The 22,352-nt window shown below is 46.3% G+C and overlaps 1 protein-coding gene across 1 annotated transcript in view; it reads right to left on the reverse strand.

Annotated features, from left to right (window-relative positions):
* Positions 1–5,352, reverse strand: part of LOC139409586 (B-cell lymphoma 6 protein-like) — a 110,514-nt gene extending 105,162 nt beyond the window's left edge. Inside the window, exon 1 of the mRNA XM_071154963.1 lies at positions 4,382–5,352. Within this exon, the coding sequence (XP_071011064.1) occupies positions 4,382–4,409 (28 nt within the window). The 5' untranslated portion in view covers positions 4,410–5,352. The remainder of the gene's footprint in view (positions 1–4,381) is intronic.
* Positions 5,353–22,352: the final 17,000 nt, after the last annotated feature.

Genomic DNA, 22,352 nt, shown 5'->3' on the forward strand with positions numbered 1-22,352 from the left:
CTCTCTGGCCCTGTACAGACTCGGCGTCTAACCTCTGTCCCTGTACAGATTTGGTTTCTAACCTCTCCGTCTCTGTACAGACTCGGTTTCTAACCTCTCTGACCCTGTACAGACTCGGTTTCTAACCTCTCTGACCCTGTACAGACTCTGCTTCTAACCTCTGTCTTTGTCCAGACTCTGCTTCTAACCCCTCTGTCCCTGTACAGACTCTGCTTCTAACCCCTCTGTCCCTGTACAGACTCTGCTTCTAACCTCTCTGTCTCTGTACAGACTCTGCTTCTAACCTCTCTGACCCTGTACAGACTCTGCTTCTAACCTCTGTCCCTGTACAGATTTGGTTTCTAACCTCTCCGTCTCTGTACAGACTCGGTTTCTAACCTCTCTGACCCTGTACAGACTCGGTTTCTAACCTCTCTGACCCTGTACAGACTCGGCTTCTAACCTCTCTGTCTCTGTACAGACTCTGCTTCTAACCTCTCTGTCCATGTACAGACTCTGCTTCTAACCTCTCTGTCTCTGTACAGACTCTGCTTCTAACCTCTCTGGCCCGTACAGACTCTGCTTCTAACCTCTCTGGCCCCGTACAGACTCTGCTTCTAACCTCTCTGGCCCCGTACAGACTCGGAGTCTAACCTCTCTGACTCTGTACAGACTTTGCTTCTAACCTCTTTGACCCTGTACAGACTCTGCTTCTGACCTCTCTGTCACTGTACAGACTCGGCGTCTAACCTCTGTCCCTGTACAGACTGCTTCTAACCTCTGTCCCTGTACAGATTTGGTTTCTAACCTCTCTGTCTCTGTACAGACTCTGCTTCTAACCTCTCTGACCCTGTACAGACTCTGCTTCTAACCTCTCTGACCCTGTACAGACTCTGCTTCTAACCTCTCTGTCTCTGTACAGACTCTGCTTCTAACCTCTCTGGCCCTGTATAGACTCGGCTTCTACAACTGATCTACAACACACCCAATACAACAGACGGTTCTGATACAACAAGGATTTTTTTTCTTCTAAGCTGATATATGGAATTGTTTTAAGAAGGTCATACCATGGATCATTTGGCAATTGGATTTAGATTTTATTTTTTACATGATTTGAATTTGATCTTTACTACCGTAGCAAATAGAAACTTATTGAATAACACATTCATAAATAGAAAAAAGTACAGTCAAAAAACGTATCATAAGTTTATGTGTCTGTCTATATTTAGGAGATCCAGACACGCAAGACCTCACCCCGTGGGGTCAAAATGATCACAAGAACGGTGAGCCCAGAACCACACGGGGGGACCTAGTGAATGACCTGCAGAGAGCTGGGACCAAAGTAACGAAGCCTACCATCAGTAACACACTACGCCGCCAGGGACTCAAATCCTGCAGTGCCAGACGTGTCCCCCTGCTTAAGCCAGTACATGTCCAGGCCTGTCTGAAGTTTGCTAGAGAGCATTTGGATGATCCAGAAGAAGATTCGGAGAATGTCATATGGTCAGATGAAACCAAAATATAACTTTTTGGTAAAAACTCAACTCGTCGTGTTTGGAGGACAAAGAATGCTGAGTTGCATCCAAAGAACACCATTCCTATTGTGAAGCATGGGTGTGGAATCATCATGCTTTGGGGCTGTTTTTCTGCAAAGGTACCAGGACGACTGATCCGTTTAAAGGAATGAATGAATGGGGCCATGTATCGTGAGATTTTGAGTGAAAACCTACTGGCTGAGTCTTTCAGCATGACAATGATCCCAAACACACCGCCCGGGCAACGAAGAAGTGGCTTCGTAAGAAGCATTTCAAAGTCCTGGAGTGGCCTACCCATTCTCCAGATCTCAACCCCATAGAAAGTCTTTGGAGGGAGTTGAAAGTCTGTGTTGCCCAGCAACAGCCCCAAAACATCACTGCATGGAGGAATTGGCCAAAATACCAGCAACGTGTGTGTGAAGACTTACAGAAAACATTTGACCTCTGTCATTGCCAACAAAGAGTATATAACAAAGTATTGAGATAAACTTTTGTTATTGACCAAATACTTATTATCCACCATAATTTGCAAATAAATTCATAAAAAATCATACAAGGTGATTTTCTGGATTTTTTTTCTAATTTTGTCTGTTATAGTTGAAGTCTACCTATGATGAAAATTACAGGCCTCTCTCATATTTTTAAGTGGGAGAACTTGCACAATTGGTGGCTGACTAAATACTTTTTTGCCCCACTGTAACTACCTCCATACTTCCATTCAGTTGCATGGGACACCTTCAGATGGGTAGAGGAAAAACCGTTCGGATGCGACAGAAGTTTTCATGAGAAGACCGATTTTCAAGACGTCTCCTGGTCCGACAAACAGCGTCGTAGCTCTGCCACTTTCAACCTGTAAATGTGGAAGGGACGACAGCTGATGTACGAAGGGCTATATAAATACATTTGATATGATTTGAGATGTGGAAGGGGCGACAGCTGATGTACGAAGGGCTATATAAATACATTTGATTTGATTTGAGATGTGGAAGGGACGACATCGGAGGATGAAGTGGATTGAGACACGTCCCATTGTAAACAAACATCTTTAGTTTAAACTGACGGATTTTAACGGGGATTGTTTTATTATGTTACTTAGATTGACTCACCACTGTAGAAGGTTATTAATAAAAATTGACATTTTTCATTCCCAGTTTTACTAAATATTTTTGTTGCGCAGCACAACTTATTGTGGTTTGGTGTCTGCACTTATAAAAACACTTACCTGTTGTGACAGACGGACAAACATCATAGGAAGAGTTTTTTAAATATGAACATATAATTTAAGAGCTGGAATATTGAAGAGCTTGAATAGTGTCCCATCAATTCAATATCCCGATTAACATTTAGTGGACATTATTTTGCTTAAGGGAACAACATTACATATTTATTCACTTTCCTTGCCAGACTTAACACAAGACAACTGTGAGATACAAAAGTTAAGAGATGTTTGGCTTGAAAGAGTCCATTTCTGGGGAATACATTGTTCCAGAATATGATCAATTTCAGAACAGTTTATATCAAGATTTACTGTAATTTCAATGTACTGTAACAATTACAGTGGAGAGAGTTTTACAGTTGTATCTCATATGTAATTACTGTAAATCCCTGCTGTATCTCAACAGATGTAATTACTGTATATCCCGTTGTATCTCAACATATGTAATTACTGTAAATCCCTGCTGTATCTCAACAGATGTAAATCCCTGCTGTATCTCAGATGTAATTACTGCAAATCCCTGCTGTATCTCAACAGATGTAATTACTGTAAATCCCTGCTATATCTCAGATATAATTACTGTAAATCCCTGCTGTATTTCAGATATAATTACTGTAAATCCCTGCTGTATCTCAACAGATGTAATTACTGTAAATCCCTGCTGTATCTCAGATGTAAATCCCTGCTGTATCTCAGATGCAATTATTGCAAATCCCTGCTGTATCTCAACAGATGTAAATCCCTGCTGTATCTCAGATGTAATTACTGTAAATCCCTGCTGTATCTCAGATATAATTACTGTAAATATCTGCTGTATCTCAGATATAATTACTGCAAATCCCTGCTGTATCTCAGATATAATTACTGTAAATCCCTGCTGTATCTCAGATATAATTACTGTAAATCCCTGCTGTATCTCAACAGATGTAATTACTGTATATCCTGTTGTATCTCAACATATGTAATTACTGTAAATCCCTGCTGTATCTCAACATATGTAATTACTGTAAATCCCTGCTGTATCTCAACAGATGTAATTACTGTAAATGCCACTGATATTCTGCTATTTTTTTTTAACAATGTAAATCCATATTGTATGTTTTTGCATTAATCATATGGTATATTGAATGAGTTTCATCTCTCCATCATAATAGTTTTAATAATCTTGGGACTTCTGCCATATTTACATATAATGTGATTTACTCAGGTGGAGTGGTCTACACCGTTGACTCTAAGGTAGAGTGGTCTACACCAACGACTAAGATGGAGTGGTCTACACCGTTGACTCTAAGGTGGAGTGGTCTACACCGTTGACTCTAAGGTGGAGTGGTCTACACCCTTGACTCTAAGGTAGAGTGGTCTACACCAACGACTAAGGTAGAGTGGTCTACACCGTTGACTCTAAGGTAGAGTGGTCTACACCAACGACTAAGGTAGAGTGGTCTACACCGTTGACTCTAAGGTGGAGTGGTCTACACCCTTGACTCTAAGGTAGAGTGGTCTACACCGTTGACTCTAAGGTGGAGTGGTCTACACCGTTGACTCTAAGGTAGAGTGGTCTACACCAACGACTAAGATGGAGTGGTCTACACCAACGACTAAGGTGGAGTGGTCTACACCGTTGACTCTAAGGTAAAGGCAAAGTTCTCACCTTGCTTCTGCTGGAAGGAGTGAGGCATTCTGGGAGCTGAGGTGAGACTTCAGTCAGAAGAGAAGGTGTTTGTTCAGTGGAACCCCTACTTCCGGAATGTTGGGTCGGCTGAGTTCTGGAACTTGTAGAAGTAGAGGGCTTCTGGTCTGAGTCCAAATGTCTTCAGAGAGACCAAACAGGACGGGAGAGCTAGACTCTCAGCCACAGAGCTCACTTAGCTGTTGTGCTGAGGAGGAGGATATATCCTGGGTTCAGTGAGGAGATGTCCTGGGTTCAGAGAGAATATATCCTGGGTTCAGAGAGGAGATGTCCTGGGTTCAGAGAGGATATATCCTGGGTTCAGAGAGGAGATGTCCTGGGTTCAGAGAGGAGATGTCCTGGGTTCAGAGAGAGGCAAAGCGGGATGATTCTTAGACAGTGCGGCAGCAAAACACTTGGAGAATTCAGAAACCAAACAAGATGTCAGATTGGGGCTCAAACTTTGCTGAGTGGCATCTAGGGGACACAGCTGTCTGTCCTGGTGGTAGGAGGAGGGCTTCTTGGGGGACACAGCTGTCTGTCCTGGTGGTAGGAGGAGGGCTTCTTGGGGGACACAGCTGTCTGTCCTGGTGGTAGGAGGAGGGCTTCTTGGGGGGGACAGCTGTCAGTCCTGGTGGTAGGAGGATGGCTTCTTGGGGGACACAGCTGTCTGTCCTAGTAGTAGGAGGAGGGGCTTCTTGGGGGACACAACTGTCTGTCCTGGTGGTAGGAGGAGGGGCTTCGTGTCTCAATCAGCTGGCTGCGGTCGTCTGGCGTGTTGGCTGAGCAGAGAGAGCGGCTGACCTGGAGAAATCTTTCCCTGACAGGATGGAAGCGCTTCTCGAAAGGCGGCACAGCAGAAGAGTTGCAGTGAGTCGAGTCGACTGAGCGAGATGCATGTTAGCGCAACGGTCCACAGGGCATCGATGGTACTCTCAGCTGATAGGCTGACTGCACTCTAGCGTTCATTGATTGTAGCGCTTGGTCGGGCGGACGGTCGACGCTCCCTTGGTCGGTTCACTTTCCACGAATGTTAAAACCATGAGGCCAGCTCCATAAAAAAAAGAAGAGATCTGTGCAATAATCTCTCTCTCTCTCTCTCTCTCTCTCTCTCTCTCTGTCTCTCTCTCTCTCTCTACCGCTCTCTCTACCGCTCTATCTACCTCTCTCTCTCTCTTTCTACCTCTCTCTCTCTCTTTCTACCTCTCTCTATCTCTACCCCTCTCTCTCTCTCTCTTTCTACCTCTCTCTCTCTCTTTCTACCTCTCTCTATCTCTACCTCTCTCTCTCTCTTTCTACCTCTCTCTATCTCTACCTCTCTCTCTCTCTCTCTTACTACCTCTCTCTCTCTCTTTCTCTCTTTCTACCTCTCTCTCTCTCTCTCTCTCTTTCTACCTCTCTCTCTCTCTTTCTACCTCTCTCTCTTTCTACCTATCTTTCTCTACCTCTCTCTCTCTCTCTTTCTACCTCTCTCTCTCTCTCTCTCTCTTTCTACCTCTCTCTCTCTCTCTTTCTACCTCTCTCTCTCTCTTTCTACCTCTCTCTCTCTCTCTTTCTACCTCTCTCTCTCTCCCTCTCTACCTCTCTCTCTCTCTCTTTCTCTCTCTCTCTCTCTCTCTCTCTCTCTCTCTCTTTCTAGCTCTCTCTCTCTCTCTCTCTCTCTCTTTCTACCTCTCTCTCTCTCTCTCTCTCTCTCTCTTTCTACCTCTCTCTCTCTCTTTCTACCTCTCTCTCTTTCTACCTATCTTTCTCTACCTCTCTCTCTCTCTCTTTCTACCTCTCTCTCTCTCTCTCTCTCTCTTTCTACCTCTCTCTCTCTCTCTTTCTACCTCTCTCTCTCTCTTTCTACCTCTCTCTCTCTCTCTTTCTACCTCTCTCTCTCTCCCTCTCTACCTCTCTCTCTCTCTCTTTCTCTCTCTCTCTCTCTCTCTCTCTCTCTCTCTCTTTCTACCTCTCTCTCTCTCTCTCTCTCTCTCTCTTTCTACCTCTCTCTACCTCTCTCTATCTTTCAATAATATGTTTGAATGAGAAGGAATCTGAAATCCCATTAAGTCATATGAAGTCTAAACCTTGGACTAGCATGTCCTGTAATATGGAGCAGCTCTCTCTTGGACCCCAAGCCATCTGCCAGATTACAGTCTTTCATATACAGCAACGACACATTGTTTATCAACACGGCTTTTATACAACCAACACGGCACTGTCCTAGGGCCTTAATCTACCTAAGCTGATCTCAACCCTGGAACTGGATATTGCTCTTTATAACTGGTCTGTTGGTGGGGGGGGGGGTGTATTACATCACTCCAGCTGTCACTCCAACCTGGTCATACCACTACATGGGGGAGGGGGGCAGGCAGGGAGGGCAGGGGAGGGGAGGGGGAAGGGGAGGTAGGGGAGGCAGGGGTGGCAGGGGAGGGGGGGGGAGGGGAGGTAGGGGAGGGGAGGCAGGGGAGGGGGGAGGCAGGGGAGGGGAGGTAGGGGAGGGCAGGGCAGGCAGGGGGGGGAGGCAGGGGAGGGGAGGTAGGGGAGGCAGGGCAGGGGACAGGCAGGGCAGGGGACAGGCAGGGCAGGGCAGGAGGCAGGGCAGGGGACAGGCAGGGCAGGGGACAGGCAGGGCAGGAGGCAGGGCAGGGGACAGGCAGGGCAGGAGGCAGGGCAGGGGACAGACAGGGCAGGGCAGGAGGCAGGGCAGGGGACAGGCAGGGCAGGGGACAGGCAGGGCAGGAGGCAGGGCAGGGGGCAGGCAGGGCAGGGGGCAGGCAGGGCAGGGGACAGGCAGGGCAGGACAGGGCAGCAATCTGCCAGTTTCAGATGAACAGTAATTCCCCAGAAAACAGAAGCAGTATTAATGACTCTTACATCACATTTTCTGCCATTAACCTTTGGGTTTTATCACACATTTTGTAGTGTTGAGTGCGCGTGCTCAGCGTCATATCCAGAGGTTGTCTTTGGGAAATAGATGTATGAGTGCTGCCAGCATTGCTGCAGAGGTTGAAGGGGTGGGGGTCAGCCTGTCAGTGCTCAGACCATACGCCGTACACTGCATCAAATTGGTCTGCATGGCTGTCGTCCCAGAATGAAGCCTCTTCTAAAGATGATGCACAAGAAAGCCCGCAAACAGTTTTCTGAAGACAAGCAGACTAAGGACATGGATTACTGAACCATGTCCTGTGGTCTGATGAGACCAAGATAAACTTATTTGGTTCAGATGGTGTCAAGTGTGTGTGGCGGCAACCAGGTGAGGAGTACAAAGACAAGTGTGTCTTGCCTACAGTCAAGCATGGTGGTGGGAGTGTCATGGTCTGGGGGCTGCATGAGTGCTGCCGGCACTGGGGAGCTACAGGTCATTGAGGGAACCATGAATGCCAACATGTACTGTGACATACTGAAGCATAGCATGATCCCCCTCCCTTCGGAGACTGGGCCGCAGGGCAGTATTCCAACATGATAACGACCCCAAACACACCTCCAAGACGACCACTGCCTTGCTAAAGAAGCTGAGGGTAAAGGTGATGGACTGGCCAAACATGTCTCCAGACCTAAACCATATTGAGCATCTGTGGGGCATCCTCAAACGGAAGGTGGAGGAGTGCAAGGTCTCTAACATCCACCAGCTCCGTGATGTCGCCATGGAGGAGTGGAAGAGGACTCCAGTGGCAACCTGTGAAGCTCTGGTGAACTCCATGCCCAAGAGGGTTAAGGCAGTGCTGGAAAATGATGGTGGCCACACAAAATATTGACACTTTGGGCCCAATTTGGACATTTTCACTTAGGGGTGTACTCACTTTTGTTGCCAGCGGTTTAGACATTAATGGCTGTGTGTTGAGTTATTTTGAGGGGACAGCAAATTTACACTGTTATACAAGCTGTACACTCACTACTTTTACAAAGTAGTGTCATTTCTTCAGCGTTGTCACATGAAAATATATACTAAAATATTTACAAAAATGGGAAGGGTGTACTCACTATTGTGATATATTATACATTTTATTTAACTAGGCAAGTCAATTAAGAACAAATGCTTATTTGACAATGACGGCCTACCCCGGCCAAACCCTTCCCGAACCCGGATGACGCTGTGCGCCGCCCTATGGCACTCTTGATCACGGCCGGGTTGTGATACAGCCTGGGATCGAACCAGGGTCTGCACTGAGATGCAATGCCTTAGACTGCTGTGATACAGCCTGGAATGGAACCAGAGTCTGTAGTGACTCCTCCAGCACTACGATGTGGTGTCTTAGACCGCTGTGATACAGCCTGGGATCGAAACAGGGTCTGTAGTGACGCCTCCAGCACTACGATGCGGTGCCTTAGACCGCTGTGATACAGCCCGGGATCGAACCAGGGTCTGTAGTGACGCCTCCAGCACTACGATGCGGTGCCTTAGACCACTGCACCACTCGGGAGCCACTTGAATCTATTGGTCACATGGCTAGAAGATGTTATTGTAAGTGTAGAGAAATGCTTGTGCTTCTAAATCCGACAGTGCAGCAATATCAAACAAGTAATATGTAACAATTCCACAACAAATACCTAAGTAGAGGAATGGAAGAAGAATATATAAATATATGGATGAGGCACCTGTACTGACCTCGCCTCCTGGCGTGTCAACATGACACATGGAGACTATTTGATTAATGATCTTATTCCCCAGAGATACAGTTGTAATTGATGTTTTTTAGCTTAGTGCTTTACATTGACTTTACATTGACTTTACATTGACTTTATATTAACTTTACATTGACTTTATGTTGACTTTATATTAACTTTACATTGACTTTACATTGACTCTCCGAGGGCCTTTTGAGTAGTTCTATATGACCAATCATTCCTCTTGGTATTGAGCAGTATCACACGGGACCATCCACCCTGAGAAGTCTGGAATTTCAACAAAACTGACCAAGAAGCGTTTTCACAAATATTGTTAATGGATTTGTTTCTAGCTTTTGGACAAAAACCAAATGTATTTATTTTAACAGATAAAACAAAAGGAGATGTACTGCATCATAACTGTTTAATAGCACAGAACGTTTCAGTCCTGGACCTGGGCAGTGAAATGTATCTTCACTGAGTGCACAAAACATTAAGAACACCTTCCTAATATTGAGTTGCTCCCCATTTTTGCCCTCAGAACAGCTTCAATTGGTCGGGTCATGGACTCTACAGGGTGTCGAAAAGCGTTCCACAGGGATGCCGGCCCATGTTGACTCCAATGCTTCCCACAGTTTTGTCAAGTTGGCTGGATGTCCTTTGGGTGGTGGACCGTTGTTGATACACACAGGAAACTGTTGAGCATGAAAAACCCAGCAGCATTGCAGTTCTTGACTCAAACCGGTGCGCCTGGCACCTACTACCATACCCCGTTCAAAGGCACTTAAATCTTGTGTCTGGCCCATTAACCCTCTGAATGATGTACAATCCTCAATCCTTAAATGTTTGATTCTTCAAAGTAGCCACCCTTTGCCTTGATGACAGCTTAGTACACTCTTGGCATTCTCTCAACCAGCTTCACCTGGAATGCTTTTCCAAAAGTCTTGAAGGAGTTTCCACATATGCTGAGCACTTGTTGGCTGCTTTTCCTTCACTGTGCGGTCCAACTCATCCCAAACCATCTCAATTGGTTTGAGGTCGGGTGATTGTGGAGGCCAGATCACCTGATGCAGCACTCCATCACTCTCCTTCTTGTTCAAATAGCCCTTACACAGCGGATCCTCAAAAAGTTGTACAGCTGCACCATCGAGAGCATCGGCGGTTGCATCACCGCCTGGTATGGAAACTGCTCGGCATCTGACCATAAGGCGCTACAGAGGGTAGTGCATACGGCCCAGTACATCACTGGTGATGGGGCTCAAGCTGCATCCCTGTCTCACCCCACGGCCCTTTGGAAAGAAATGTGTTTTTTTTGCCAGTTTTAACCGCACACTTGATGTTTGTGTACCTGTATTTTATAATGTTTTTCCCCCAACACCACTTTCCATCAATTTGTATAGCAGACCCTCGTGCTAAATTGAGTGAAAAGCTCTTTTTTTTAAATCAACAAAGCATGAGAAGAATTTGCCTTTGTTTTGGTTTGTTTGTTTGTCAATTCGGCTGTGCAGGGTGAATGTGGTCAGTCGTACAGCCATTTGGTAAAAAGCCAATTTGTCATTTGCTCAGTATATTGTTTTCACTGAGGAATTGTATCAGTCAACTGTTAATGATAATGCAGAGGATTTTCCCAAGGTTGCTGTTGACACGGTAGTTATTGGTGTCATATTTGTCACCAAGGACTGATCACTCCATTATGGATTGGAGTGATCAGTCCTTAGTTCCTAGACTACTAGTTTGTATGCCCTGTTGTTGCAAATTAAGATCTTACATCTGTGTAGTGCATTACTTTTGATCAGAAAGAGCCCTCGGACCCTGGTCAAAGTAGTGCAGTATATAGGGAATAGGGTGCCAGAATCCTACTGACCCTGGTCTAAAGTAGTGCACTATATAGGGAATAGGGTGCCAGAATTCTACTGACCCTGGTCTAAAGTAGTGTACTATATACGGAATGGGGTGCCAGAATCCTACTGACCCTGGTCTAAAGTAGTGCACTATATAGGGAATAGGGTGCCAGAATTCTACTGACCCTGGTCTAAAGTAGTGTACTATATAGGGAATAGGGTGCCAGAATCCTACTGACCCTGGTCTAAAGTAGTGCACAATATAGGGAATAGGGTGCCAGAATCCTACTGACCCAGGTCTAAAGTAGTGTACTATATAGGGAATAGGGTGCCAGAATCCTACTGACCCTGGTCTAAAGTAGTGTACTATATAGGGAATAGGGTGCCAGAATCCTACTGACCCTGGTCTAAAGTAGTGCACTATATAGGGAATAGGGTGCCAGAATCCTACTGACCCTGATCTAAAGTAGTGTACTATATAGGGAATAGGGTGCCAGAATCCTACTGACCCTGATCTAAAGTAGTGTACTATATAGGGAATAGGGTGCCAGAATCCTACTGACCCTGATCTAAAGTAGTGTACTATATAGGGAATAGGGTGCCAGAATCCTACTGACCCTGGTCTAAAGTAGTGCACTATATAGGGAATAGGGTGCCAGAATCCTACTGACCCTGATCTAAAGTAGTGTACTATATAGGGAATAGGGTGCCAGAATCCTACTGACCCTGGTCTAAAGTAGTGCACGATATAGGGAATAGGGTGCCATAATCCTACTGACCCTGGTCTAAAGTAGTGCACGATATAGGGAATAGGGTGCCAGAATCCTACTGACCCTGGTCTAAAGTAGTGCACGATATAGGGAATAGGGTGCCAGAATCCTACTGACCCTGGTCTAAAGTAGTGTACTATATAGGGAATAGGGTGCCAGAATCCTACTGACCCTGGTCTAAAGTAGTGTACTATATACGGAATGGGGTGCCAGAATCCTACTGACCCTGGTCTAAAGTAGTGCACTATATAGGGAATAGGGTGCCAGAATTCTACTGACCCTGGTCTAAAGTAGTGTACTATATAGGGAATAGGGTGCCAGAATCCTACTGACCCTGGTCTAAAGTAGTGCACAATATAGGGAATAGGGTGCCAGAATCCTACTGACCCAGGTCTAAAGTAGTGTACTATATAGGGAATAGGGTGCCAGAATCCTACTGACCCTGGTCTAAAGTAGTGTACTATATAGGGAATAGGGTGCCAGAATCCTACTGACCCTGGTCTAAAGTAGTGCACTATATAGGGAATAGGGTGCCAGAATCCTACTGACCCTGATCTAAAGTAGTGTACTATATAGGGAATAGGGTGCCAGAATCCTACTGACCCTGATCTAAAGTAGTGTACTATATAGGGAATAGGGTGCCAGAATCCTACTGACCCTGATCTAAAGTAGTGTACTATATAGGGAATAGGGTGCCAGAATCCTACTGACCCTGGTCTAAAGTAGTGCACTATATAGGGAATAGGGTGCCAGAATCCTACTGACCCTGATCTAAAGTAGTGTACTATATAGGGAATAGGGTGCCAGAATCCTACTGACCCTGGTCTAAAGTAGTGCACGATATAGGGAATAGGGTGCCATAATCCTACTGACCCTGGTCTAAAGTAGTGCACGATATAGGGAATAGGGTGCCAGAATCCTACTGACCCTGGTCTAAAGTAGTGCACGATATAGGGAATAGGGTGCCAGAATCCTACTGACCCTGGTCTAAAGTAGTGTACTATATAGGGAATAGGGTGCCAGAATCCTACTGACCCTGATCTAAAGTAGTGTACTATATAGGGAATAGGGTGCCAGAATCCTACTGACCCTGGTCTAAAGTAGTGCACGATATAGGGAATAGGGTGCCAGAATCCTACTGACCCTGGTCTAAAGTAGTGCACGATATAGGGAATAGGGTGCCAGAATCCTACTGACCCTGGTCTAAAGTAGTGTACTATATAGGGAATAGGGTGCCAGAATCCTACTGACCCTGATCTAAAGTAGTGCACTATATAGGGAACAGGGTGCCGTTTAGGACGCAGAGGGTCTATGATTTATCTATTATTATTATATAATCTGTTTGATGCAGTAGGTGGAGCGTTGAGTTCTGTTTGTGTTGCACGATAACCTTTTCTCCAACTATCAGTATACGATAATAATTTCTTTACTTGCTATCACGGAGATCTGTAATCTAGCTGTGCGCTCTGAAATAACTAAATCTACTAAGTCTCCAAACGGCACCTTACTCCCTACATAGTGCACTACTTTTGACCAGAGTCTTGTGGACTCTAGGTAAACTACGCAGGGAAGAGGGTGCCATTTGGGAAACAGCTTTGTCTGGTGTTTCGACTGTGTGTTCCCTGACATCTGCTATCTGCACTGTTAAAGTTAATGGGAGCCTAATCTCACGCTTTGCATTGGCTTGCATTTATAGAGGCAAAGTGGAGGAAGAAATGACTTCTGTGAGACAGAGAGAGAGAGCAGGAGAGGATGATCATTCAACATGATAAAGCTCTGCATCTGTCTGGGAATGTAGGGTCCAGGATTTTATGGCAACTACTCGGCATACGGCGCTACAGAGGGTAGTGCGTGCGGCCCAGTACATCACTGGGGACAAGCTTCCTGCCATCCAGGACATATATATACTCTGGGTTGGGTACTGTAGGTTACTTTTTAAATGTAATCCCTTACAGTTACTAGTTACCTGTCCAAAATTATAATCAGTAGCGTATCTTTTGGATTACCAAAACTCAGTAAAGTAATCTGATTACATTCAGTTACTTTTAGATTACTGTCCCCTTAAGAGGCATTAGAAGACGACATAAATGCATGTGACCAATTAAACAACATCTATTGCAGGATAAATCAATGTTAAGGTTTACATAGCTGGTCATATGTGGATGTTACATGTTACATTATGGGTTGGTGATGTAGACTTCTTCTAACCCAGCCATGATATCAACATTATAGTTATAACCATGTTATGAGACTACACAGGACTGACCATCCATGATATCAACATTATAGTTATAACCATGTTATGAGACTAAACAGGACTGACCATCCATGATTTCAACATTATAGTTTTAACCATGTTATGAGGCTATACAGGACTGACCATCCATGATATCAACATTATAGTTATAACCATGTTATGAGACTATACAGGACCATCCATGATATCAACATTATAGTTATAACCATGTTATGAGACTACACAGGACTGACCATCCATGATATCAACATTATAGTTTTAACCATGTTATGAGGCTATACAGGACTGACCATCCATGATATCAACATTATAGTTATAACCATGTTATGAGACTATACAGGACCATCCATGATATCAACATTATAGTTATAACCATGTTATGAGACTATACAGGACTGACCATCCATGATATCAACATTATAGTTTTAATCATGTTATGAGGCTACACAGGACTGACCATCCATGATATCAACATTATAGTTTTAACCATGTTATGAGGCTATACAGGACTGACCCTCCATGATGTCAACATTATAGTTATAACCATGTTATGAGGCTATACAGGACCGACCATCCATGATATCAACATTATAGTTTTAACCATGTTATGAGGCTATACAGTGTTTGCTTACATTTACCATGTTTCCACACATTGGAATAAAACCATCTTATATTTTAGGTTCTGTAGGGTACGACAGTTGAACTAACCTCATGAGGCATTTATAAGTTATATTCTTTAAGAATCAATGGATATACAGTACCACATCATGAGTTCTCCTCCACGCTTCACGGTGGGAACCACACATGCAGAGATCATTCGTTCACCTCCTCCTCCATGCTTCACGGTGGGAACCACACATGCAGAGATCATTCGTTCACCTCCTCCTCCATGCTTCACGGTGGGAACCACACATGCAGAGATCATTCGTTCACCTCCTCCTCCACGCTTCACGGTGGGAACCACACATGCAGAGATCATCCGTTCACCTCCTCCTCCATGCTTCACGGTGGGAACCACACATGCAGAGATCATTCGTTCACCTCCTCCTCCATGCTTCACGGTGGGAACCACACATGCAGAGATCATCCGTTCACCTCCTCCTCCATGCTTCACGGTGGGAACCACACATGCAGAGATCATCCGTTCACCTCCTCCTCCATGCTTCACGGTGGGAACCACACATGCAGAGATCATCTGTTCACCTCCTCCATGCTTCACGGTGGGAACCACACATACAGAGATCATCCGTTCACCTCCTCCTCCATGTTTCACAGTGGGAACCACACATGCAGAGATCATCCGTTCACCTCCTCCATGCTTCACGGTGGGAACCACACATGCAGAGATCATCCGTTCACCTACTCTACGTCTCACAAAAACACAGCAGTTGGAACCAAAAATCTCAAATTTGAACTCAGACCCAAGGACAGATTTCCACCGGTCTAATGTCCATTTCTATGTTTCTTGGCCCATTCAAATCTCTTCTTATTATTGGTGTCCTTAAATAGTGGTTTCTTTGCAGCAATTTCACCCCGACTGGTGCAGAGGTCTAAGGCACTGCATTTCAGTGCAAGAGGCGCCACTACAGTCCCTGGTTCATATCCAAGCTGTATCACATCCGGCCGTGAATGGGAGTCCATAGGAAGGCGCACAATTGGCCCAGCGTCGTCCGGGTTTGACCGGGGCAGGCCGTCATTGTAAATTAGAATTAGTTCTTAACTGATTTGTTTAGTTAAATAAAGGTCAGAACAGCTGATGTTGAGGTGTGTCTGTTACTTGAAATCTGTGAAGCATTTATTTGGGCTGCAATTTCTGAGTCTGGTATCTCTAATGAACATATCCTCTGCAGCAGAGAAAACTCTGGGTCTTCCTTTCCTGTGGCGGTCCCCATGAAAGCCAGTTTCAAATCAAATCAAAGTTTATTTGTTACGTGCACCAAATACAGCAGGTGTTTCACCTTACAGTGAAATGTCTACTGACAGGCTCTAACCAACAGTACAAGAAAGGTATTAGGTGAACAATAGGTAAGTAAAGAAATAAAACAACAGTAAAAAGACAGTGAAAAATAACAGTAGCGAGGCTACATACAGTAGAGAGGCTGTATACAGTAGAGGGGCTATATACAGTAGAGAGGCTATATACAGTAGAGAGGCTATATACAGTAGAGAGGCTATATACAGTAGAGAGGCTTTATACAGTAGAGACTATATACAGTAGAGAGGCTATATACAGTAGAGAGGTTATATACAGTAGAGAGGCTATATACAGTAGAGAGGCTATATACAGTAGAGAGGCTTTATACAGTAGAGACTATATACAGTAGAGAGGCTATATACAGTAGAGAGGTTATATACAGTAGAGAGGCTATATACAGTAGAGAGGCTTTATACAGTAGAGACTATATACAGTAGAGAGGCTATATACAGTAGAGAGGCTATATACAGTAAAGAGGTTATATACAGTAGAGAGGCTATATACAGTAGAGAGGCTATATACAGTAGAGAGGCTATATAAGGTAGAGAGGCTACATACAGTAGGGAGGCTATATACAGTAGAGAGGCTATATACAGTAGAGAGGCTATATACAGTAGAGGGGCTATATACTGTAGCGAGGCTATATACAGTAGCGAGGATACAACAGTAGTGAGGCTATATACAGTAGAGAGGCTATATACAGTAGAGGGGCTATATACAGTAGAGAGGCTATATACAGTAGCGAGGCTATAACAGTAGCGAGGCTATATACAGTAGAGGCTATATACAGTAGCGAGGCTATATACAGTAGAGAGGCTATAACAGTAGCGAGGCTATATACAGTAGCGAGGCTATATACAGTAGCGAGGCTATAACAGTAGCGAGGCTATATACAGTAGAGAGGCTATATACAGTAGAGGCTATATACAGTAGCGAGGCTATATACAGTAGCGAGGCTATAACAGTAGCGAGGCTATATACAGTAGAGAGGCTATATACAGTAGAGGCTATATACAGTAACGAGGCTATATACAGTAGTGAGGCTATATACAGTAGAGGCTATATACAGTAGCGAGGCTATAACAGTAGCGAGGCTATAACAGTAGCGAGGCTATATACAGTAGCGAGGCTATATACAGTAGTGAAGCTATATACAGTAGAGAGGCTATAACAGTAGAGGCTATATACAGTAGAGAGGCTATATACAGTAGCGAGGCTATATACAGTAGCGAGGCTACATACAGTAGCGAGGCTACATACAGTAGCGAGGCTATAACAGTAGCGAGGTTATATACAGTAGCGAGGCTATAACAGTAGCGAGGTTATATACAGTAGCGAGGCTATAACAGTAGCGAGGCTATAACAGTAGAGGCTATATACAGACACTGGTTAGTCAGGCTGATTGAGGTAGTATGTACATGTAGATATGGTTAAAGTGATTGCATGTATGATAAACAGAGAGTAGCAGTAGTGTAAAAGAGGACTTCACGGGTGGTGGGACACAATGCAGATAGCCCGGTTAGCCAATATGCTGGTTGGTTGGGCCAATTGAGGTAGTATGTACATGAATATATAGTTAAAGTGACTATGCATATATGATAAACAGAGAGTAGCAGCAGTGTAAAAGAGGGGCTGGGGGTAGAGGCACACAATCCAAGTAGTCTGGGTAGCCATTTGATTACCTATTCAGGAGTTATGGCTTGTGCGTAAAAACTGTTGAGGAGCCTTTTTGTCCTAGACTTGGCACTCCGGTACCGCTTGCCATGTGGTAGTAGAGAGAACAGTCTATGACTGGGGTGGCTGGGGTCTTTGACAATTTTTAGGGCCTTCCTCTGACATCACCTGGTCTAGAGGTCCTAGATGGCAGGCAGCTTAGCCCCAGTGATGTACTAGTGCCTTGCGGTCAGAGGACGAGCAATTGCTGTAGCAGGCAGTGACGCTCTCGATGTTGCAGCTGTAGAACCTTTTGAGTATCTCAGGACCCATGCCAAATCTTTTTAGTTTCCTGAGGGGGAATAGGCTTTGCTGTGCCCTCTTCACAACTGTCTTGGTGTGTTTGGACCATTCTAGTTTGTTGGTGATGTGGACACCAAGGAACTTGAAGCTCTCAACCTGCTCCACTACAGCCCCGTCGATGAGAATGGGGACGTACTCGGTCCTCTTTTTTCTGTAGTCCACAATCATCTCCTTAGTCTTGGTTACGTTGAGGGATAGGTTGTTATTCTGGCACCACCCGGCCAGGTCTCTGACCTCCTTCCTATAGGCTGTCTCGTCATTGTCGGTGATCAGGTCTACCACTGCAAACTTAATGATGGTGTTGGAGTCGTGCCTGTGTCACGACTTCCACCGAAGTCGGTCCCTCTCCGTGGCGTTCGGCGGTCGACGTCACCGGCCTTCTAGCCATCGCCAATCCACTTTTCATTTTCCATTTGTTTTGTATTTGTTTTACACAACTGCTTTCAATCCCCCAATTAACTGTTCATTATTTAACCCTCTGTTCCCCCATGTTTGTTTGTGAGTGATTGTTTCTATGTAGGAAGGTCCGTTATTGTGGGCTCTGTTTTTGTAGTGCATTTATTATATGTTGAGTAAAATATGTTTATTTACTCATATCTGCTGTCCTGCGCCTGACTCCTATACACCTGCTACACACAGACCTCCTGACAGAATCACTCACCTGAAAGAATGGAGTCAGCAGGAGCAGACGCCCTCCCTTCAGAGATAGAGGAGTGCGTCCAGCAGCACGCGACCATGTTGCAACATCTGGGCACCGCCATGGATCGCGTGCTGCAGAAGATGGATCATTGGGACAGAGGAGGAGGTCGTCCAGCGCCTCCACCAGCCCCACTACAGCAGGTCCCACTGTCCACACCTCCTTCACCCGGTTCCAGCGGGATCCAGCGGCGGTCCCGAGGGAGTATATGCTCTCTCTAATTCTCTCTTTCTTTCTCTCTCTCGGAGGACCTGAGCCCTAGGACCATGCCCCAGGACTACCTGACATGATGACTCCTTGCTGTCCCCAGTCCACCTGGCTGTGCTGCTGCTCCAGTTTCAACTGACCTGAGCCCTAGGACCATGCCCCAGGAATACCTGACATGATGACTCCTTGCTGTCCCCAGTCCACCTGACTGTGCTGCTGCTCCAGTTTCAACTATTCTGCCTTATTATTATTCGACCATGCTGGTCATCTATGAACATTTGAACATCTTGACCATGTTTTGTTATAATCTCCACCCAGCACAGCCAGAAGAGGACTGGCCACCCCACATAGCCTGGTTCCTCTCTAGGTTTCTTCCTAGGTTTTGGCCTTTCTAGGGAGTTTTTCCTAGCCACCGTGCTTCTACACCTGCATTGCTTGCTGTTTGGGGTTTTAGGCTGGGTTTCTGTACAGCACTTTGAGATATCAGCTGATGTACGAAGGGCTATATAAATACATTTGATTTGATTTGATTTGATTTGAGTATGATCGGACTGCTGCCGGATGAAAGGGTTTCCTACTCCAGCTCTACCTGGTGACCATCCACCCAGCTCCTTCGGGGCGTGAGAGTGTGTCCGCCCTCGTCTCCTGCCTCTCAGGCAAAGCCCTGGAGTGGGCCAACGCCGTATGGAGTGAGGGAGACGCAGCGTTGGACCATTACGCAGAGTTCACCCGGCGCTTTCGGGCAGTGTTCGACCACCCGCCTGAGGGTCGAGCGGCGGGTGAACGTCTGTTCCACCTGAGGCAGGGGGCGAGGAGAGCGCAGGATTTCGCCTTGGACTCCCGGACCCTGGCCGCCAGCGTGGGATGGAACGACAGGGCCCTGATCGATCACTACAGGTGCAGTCTGTGCGAGGACATCCATCGGGAGTTGGCCTGCCGAGACACCACCCTCACGTTGGACCAGCTGGTGGACCTGTCTATCCGGCTGGACATCCTGCTGACTGCCCGCAGACGTCCGGATCGGGACCTGTCAGTTCCATCCCCCAGCACCTCCGCTTCGACGCCCATGGAGCTGGGAGGTGCTGCGCTTAGGGCGACCAGAGGAGGGGCCATTCCCTGCACCATCTGTGGCCGCAGAGGGCACACTGCTGGTTGGTGCAGGGGGGGGGTTCCTCAGGGAGTCGAGGCAGCAGGCAGAGCACTATCGTGTCACCCAAGGTGAGTCGGCACCAGGCTCACCCAGAGCCCCCTGTTGCTCACATGAATGTGTTTATTTCATTTCCTGAGTTTTCCCCTCATTCCCAGCATAAGGCTCTAGTAGATTCAGGCGTAGCTGAATTTTTTTGACCGTTAATTTGCTCATAGTTTAGGGATTCCCCTTGTTCCTGTGGCTATGCCCTTCCCTGTCGACCATTAGGGTCAGGGCTGATTAGGGAGCCCACCGCTCCACTTGACATGGTTACGCAGGAGGGTCATAAGGAGAGAATCAGTCTCTTCCTTATTGACTCTCCTGTGTTTCCTGTGGTGCTGGGCCTACCCTGGTTGGCCTGTCATGACCCCACTATTTAGTGGCAACAGAGGGCTCTCAAGGGGTGGTCACGAAAGTGCTCAGGGAGGTGTGTGGGGGTTTCCATCGGTGCGACTACGGTGGAAAGCCGTGTGTAATTGGCCGACTCCCACCACGGTTAAGGAAGTGCAGCGGTTTCTAGGGTTTGCCAACTACTACCAGGGGTTTTGGTCAGGGAGCGGCTCCCATTACCTCACTGCTGAAGGGGGGACCGGTGCAGCTGCAGTGGTCGGCTGAGGCAGACAGGGCTTTTGGTCACCTGAAGGCTCTGTTTACCTCTGCTCCCATGCTGGCTCATCCAGATCCCTCTTTGGCGTTCATGGGGGAGGTGGACGCATCCAAGGCTGGGATAGGAGCCGTGCTCTCTCAGCGCTCGGGCACGCCACCAAAGCTCCGCCCCTGTGCTTTCTTTTTGAAGAAGCTCAGCCCAGCAGTGCGAAACTATGATGTGGGGACCGGGAGCTGTTGGCTGTTGTCAAGGCTCTGAAGGCGTGGAGACATTGGCTTGAGGGGGCTAAACACCCTTTTCTCATCTGGACTGACCTCCGCAATCTGGAGTACATCCGGGAGGCGAGGAGACTGAACCCTCGACAGGCAAGGTGGGCTATGTTCTTTACCCATTTTTGTTTTCACTCTATCCTACAGACCAGGTTCCCAGAATGCTAAGGCAGACGCACTGTCCCGGATGTATGACACAGAGGAGCGACCATGGATCACACTCCCATACTTCCGGTCTATTGCCTAGCGGCACCGGTGGTGTGGGAGCGGGACGCGGACATCGAGCAGGCGTTACGCACAGAGCCCACTTCCCCCCAGTGTCCAGCTGGGCGCCTGTCCATTTCATCTGCTGTCCACGACCGTTTGATCTATTGGGCCCATACGTCACCCTCCTCTGGTCATCCTGGCATCGGTCGGACTGTGCGTTGCTTTAGTGGGAAGTACTGGTGGCCCACCTTGGCCAAGGACATGAGTTCCTCGGCATACACATCACATACACATCACCGACAAACTGAATTGGTCCACTCACACAGACAGCATTGTGAAGAAGGCGCAGCAGCGCCTCTTCAACCTCAGGAGGCTGAAGAAATTCGGCTTGTCACCAAAAGCACTCACAAACTTCTACAGATGCACAATCGAGAGCATCCTGGCGGGCTGTATCACCGCCTGGTACGGCAACTGCTCCGCCCTCAACCGTAAGGCTCTCCAGAGGGTAGTGAGGTCTGCACAACGCATCACCAGGGGCAAACTACCTGCCCTCCAGGACACCTACACCACCCGATGTCACAGGAAGGCCATAAAGATCATCAAGGACATCAACCACCCGAGCCACTGCCTGTTCACCCCGCTATCATCCAGAAGGCGAGGTCAGTACAGGTGCATCAAAGCTGGGACCGAGAGACTGAAAAACAGCTTCTATCTCAAGGCCATCAGACTGTTAAACAGCCACCACTAACACTGAGTGGCTGCTGCCAACACACTGACACTGACTCAACTCCAGCCACTTTAATAATGGGAATTGATGGGAAATGATGTAAATATATCACTAGCCACTTTAAACAATGCTACCTTATATAATGTTACTTACCCTACATTATTCATCTCATATGCATACGTATATACTGTACTCTATATCATCGACTGTATCCTTATGTAATACATGTATCACTAGCCACTTTAACTATGCCACTTTGTTTACATACTCATCTCATATGTATATACTGTACTCAATACCATCTACTGTATCTTGCCTATGCTGCTCTGTACCATCACTCATTCATATATCCTTATGTACATATTCTTTATCCCCTTACACTGTGTACAAGACAGTAGTTTTGGAATTGTTAGTTAGATTACTTGTTATTACTGCATTGTCGGAACTAGAAGCACAAGCATTTCGCTACACTCGCATTAACATCTGCTAACCATGTGTATGTGACAAATAAAATTTGATTTGATTTGATTTGATTTGAGGGTTTATGTTTCCTCCTGCTCAGTGAGCACCCAGTGCAAGGCTCCCAGGCACCTGCCCAGAG

The sequence above is a fragment of the Oncorhynchus clarkii genome, chromosome 5, assembly GCF_045791955.1.
Source record: "Oncorhynchus clarkii lewisi isolate Uvic-CL-2024 chromosome 5, UVic_Ocla_1.0, whole genome shotgun sequence".
NCBI lineage: Eukaryota > Metazoa > Chordata > Actinopteri > Salmoniformes > Salmonidae > Oncorhynchus > Oncorhynchus clarkii.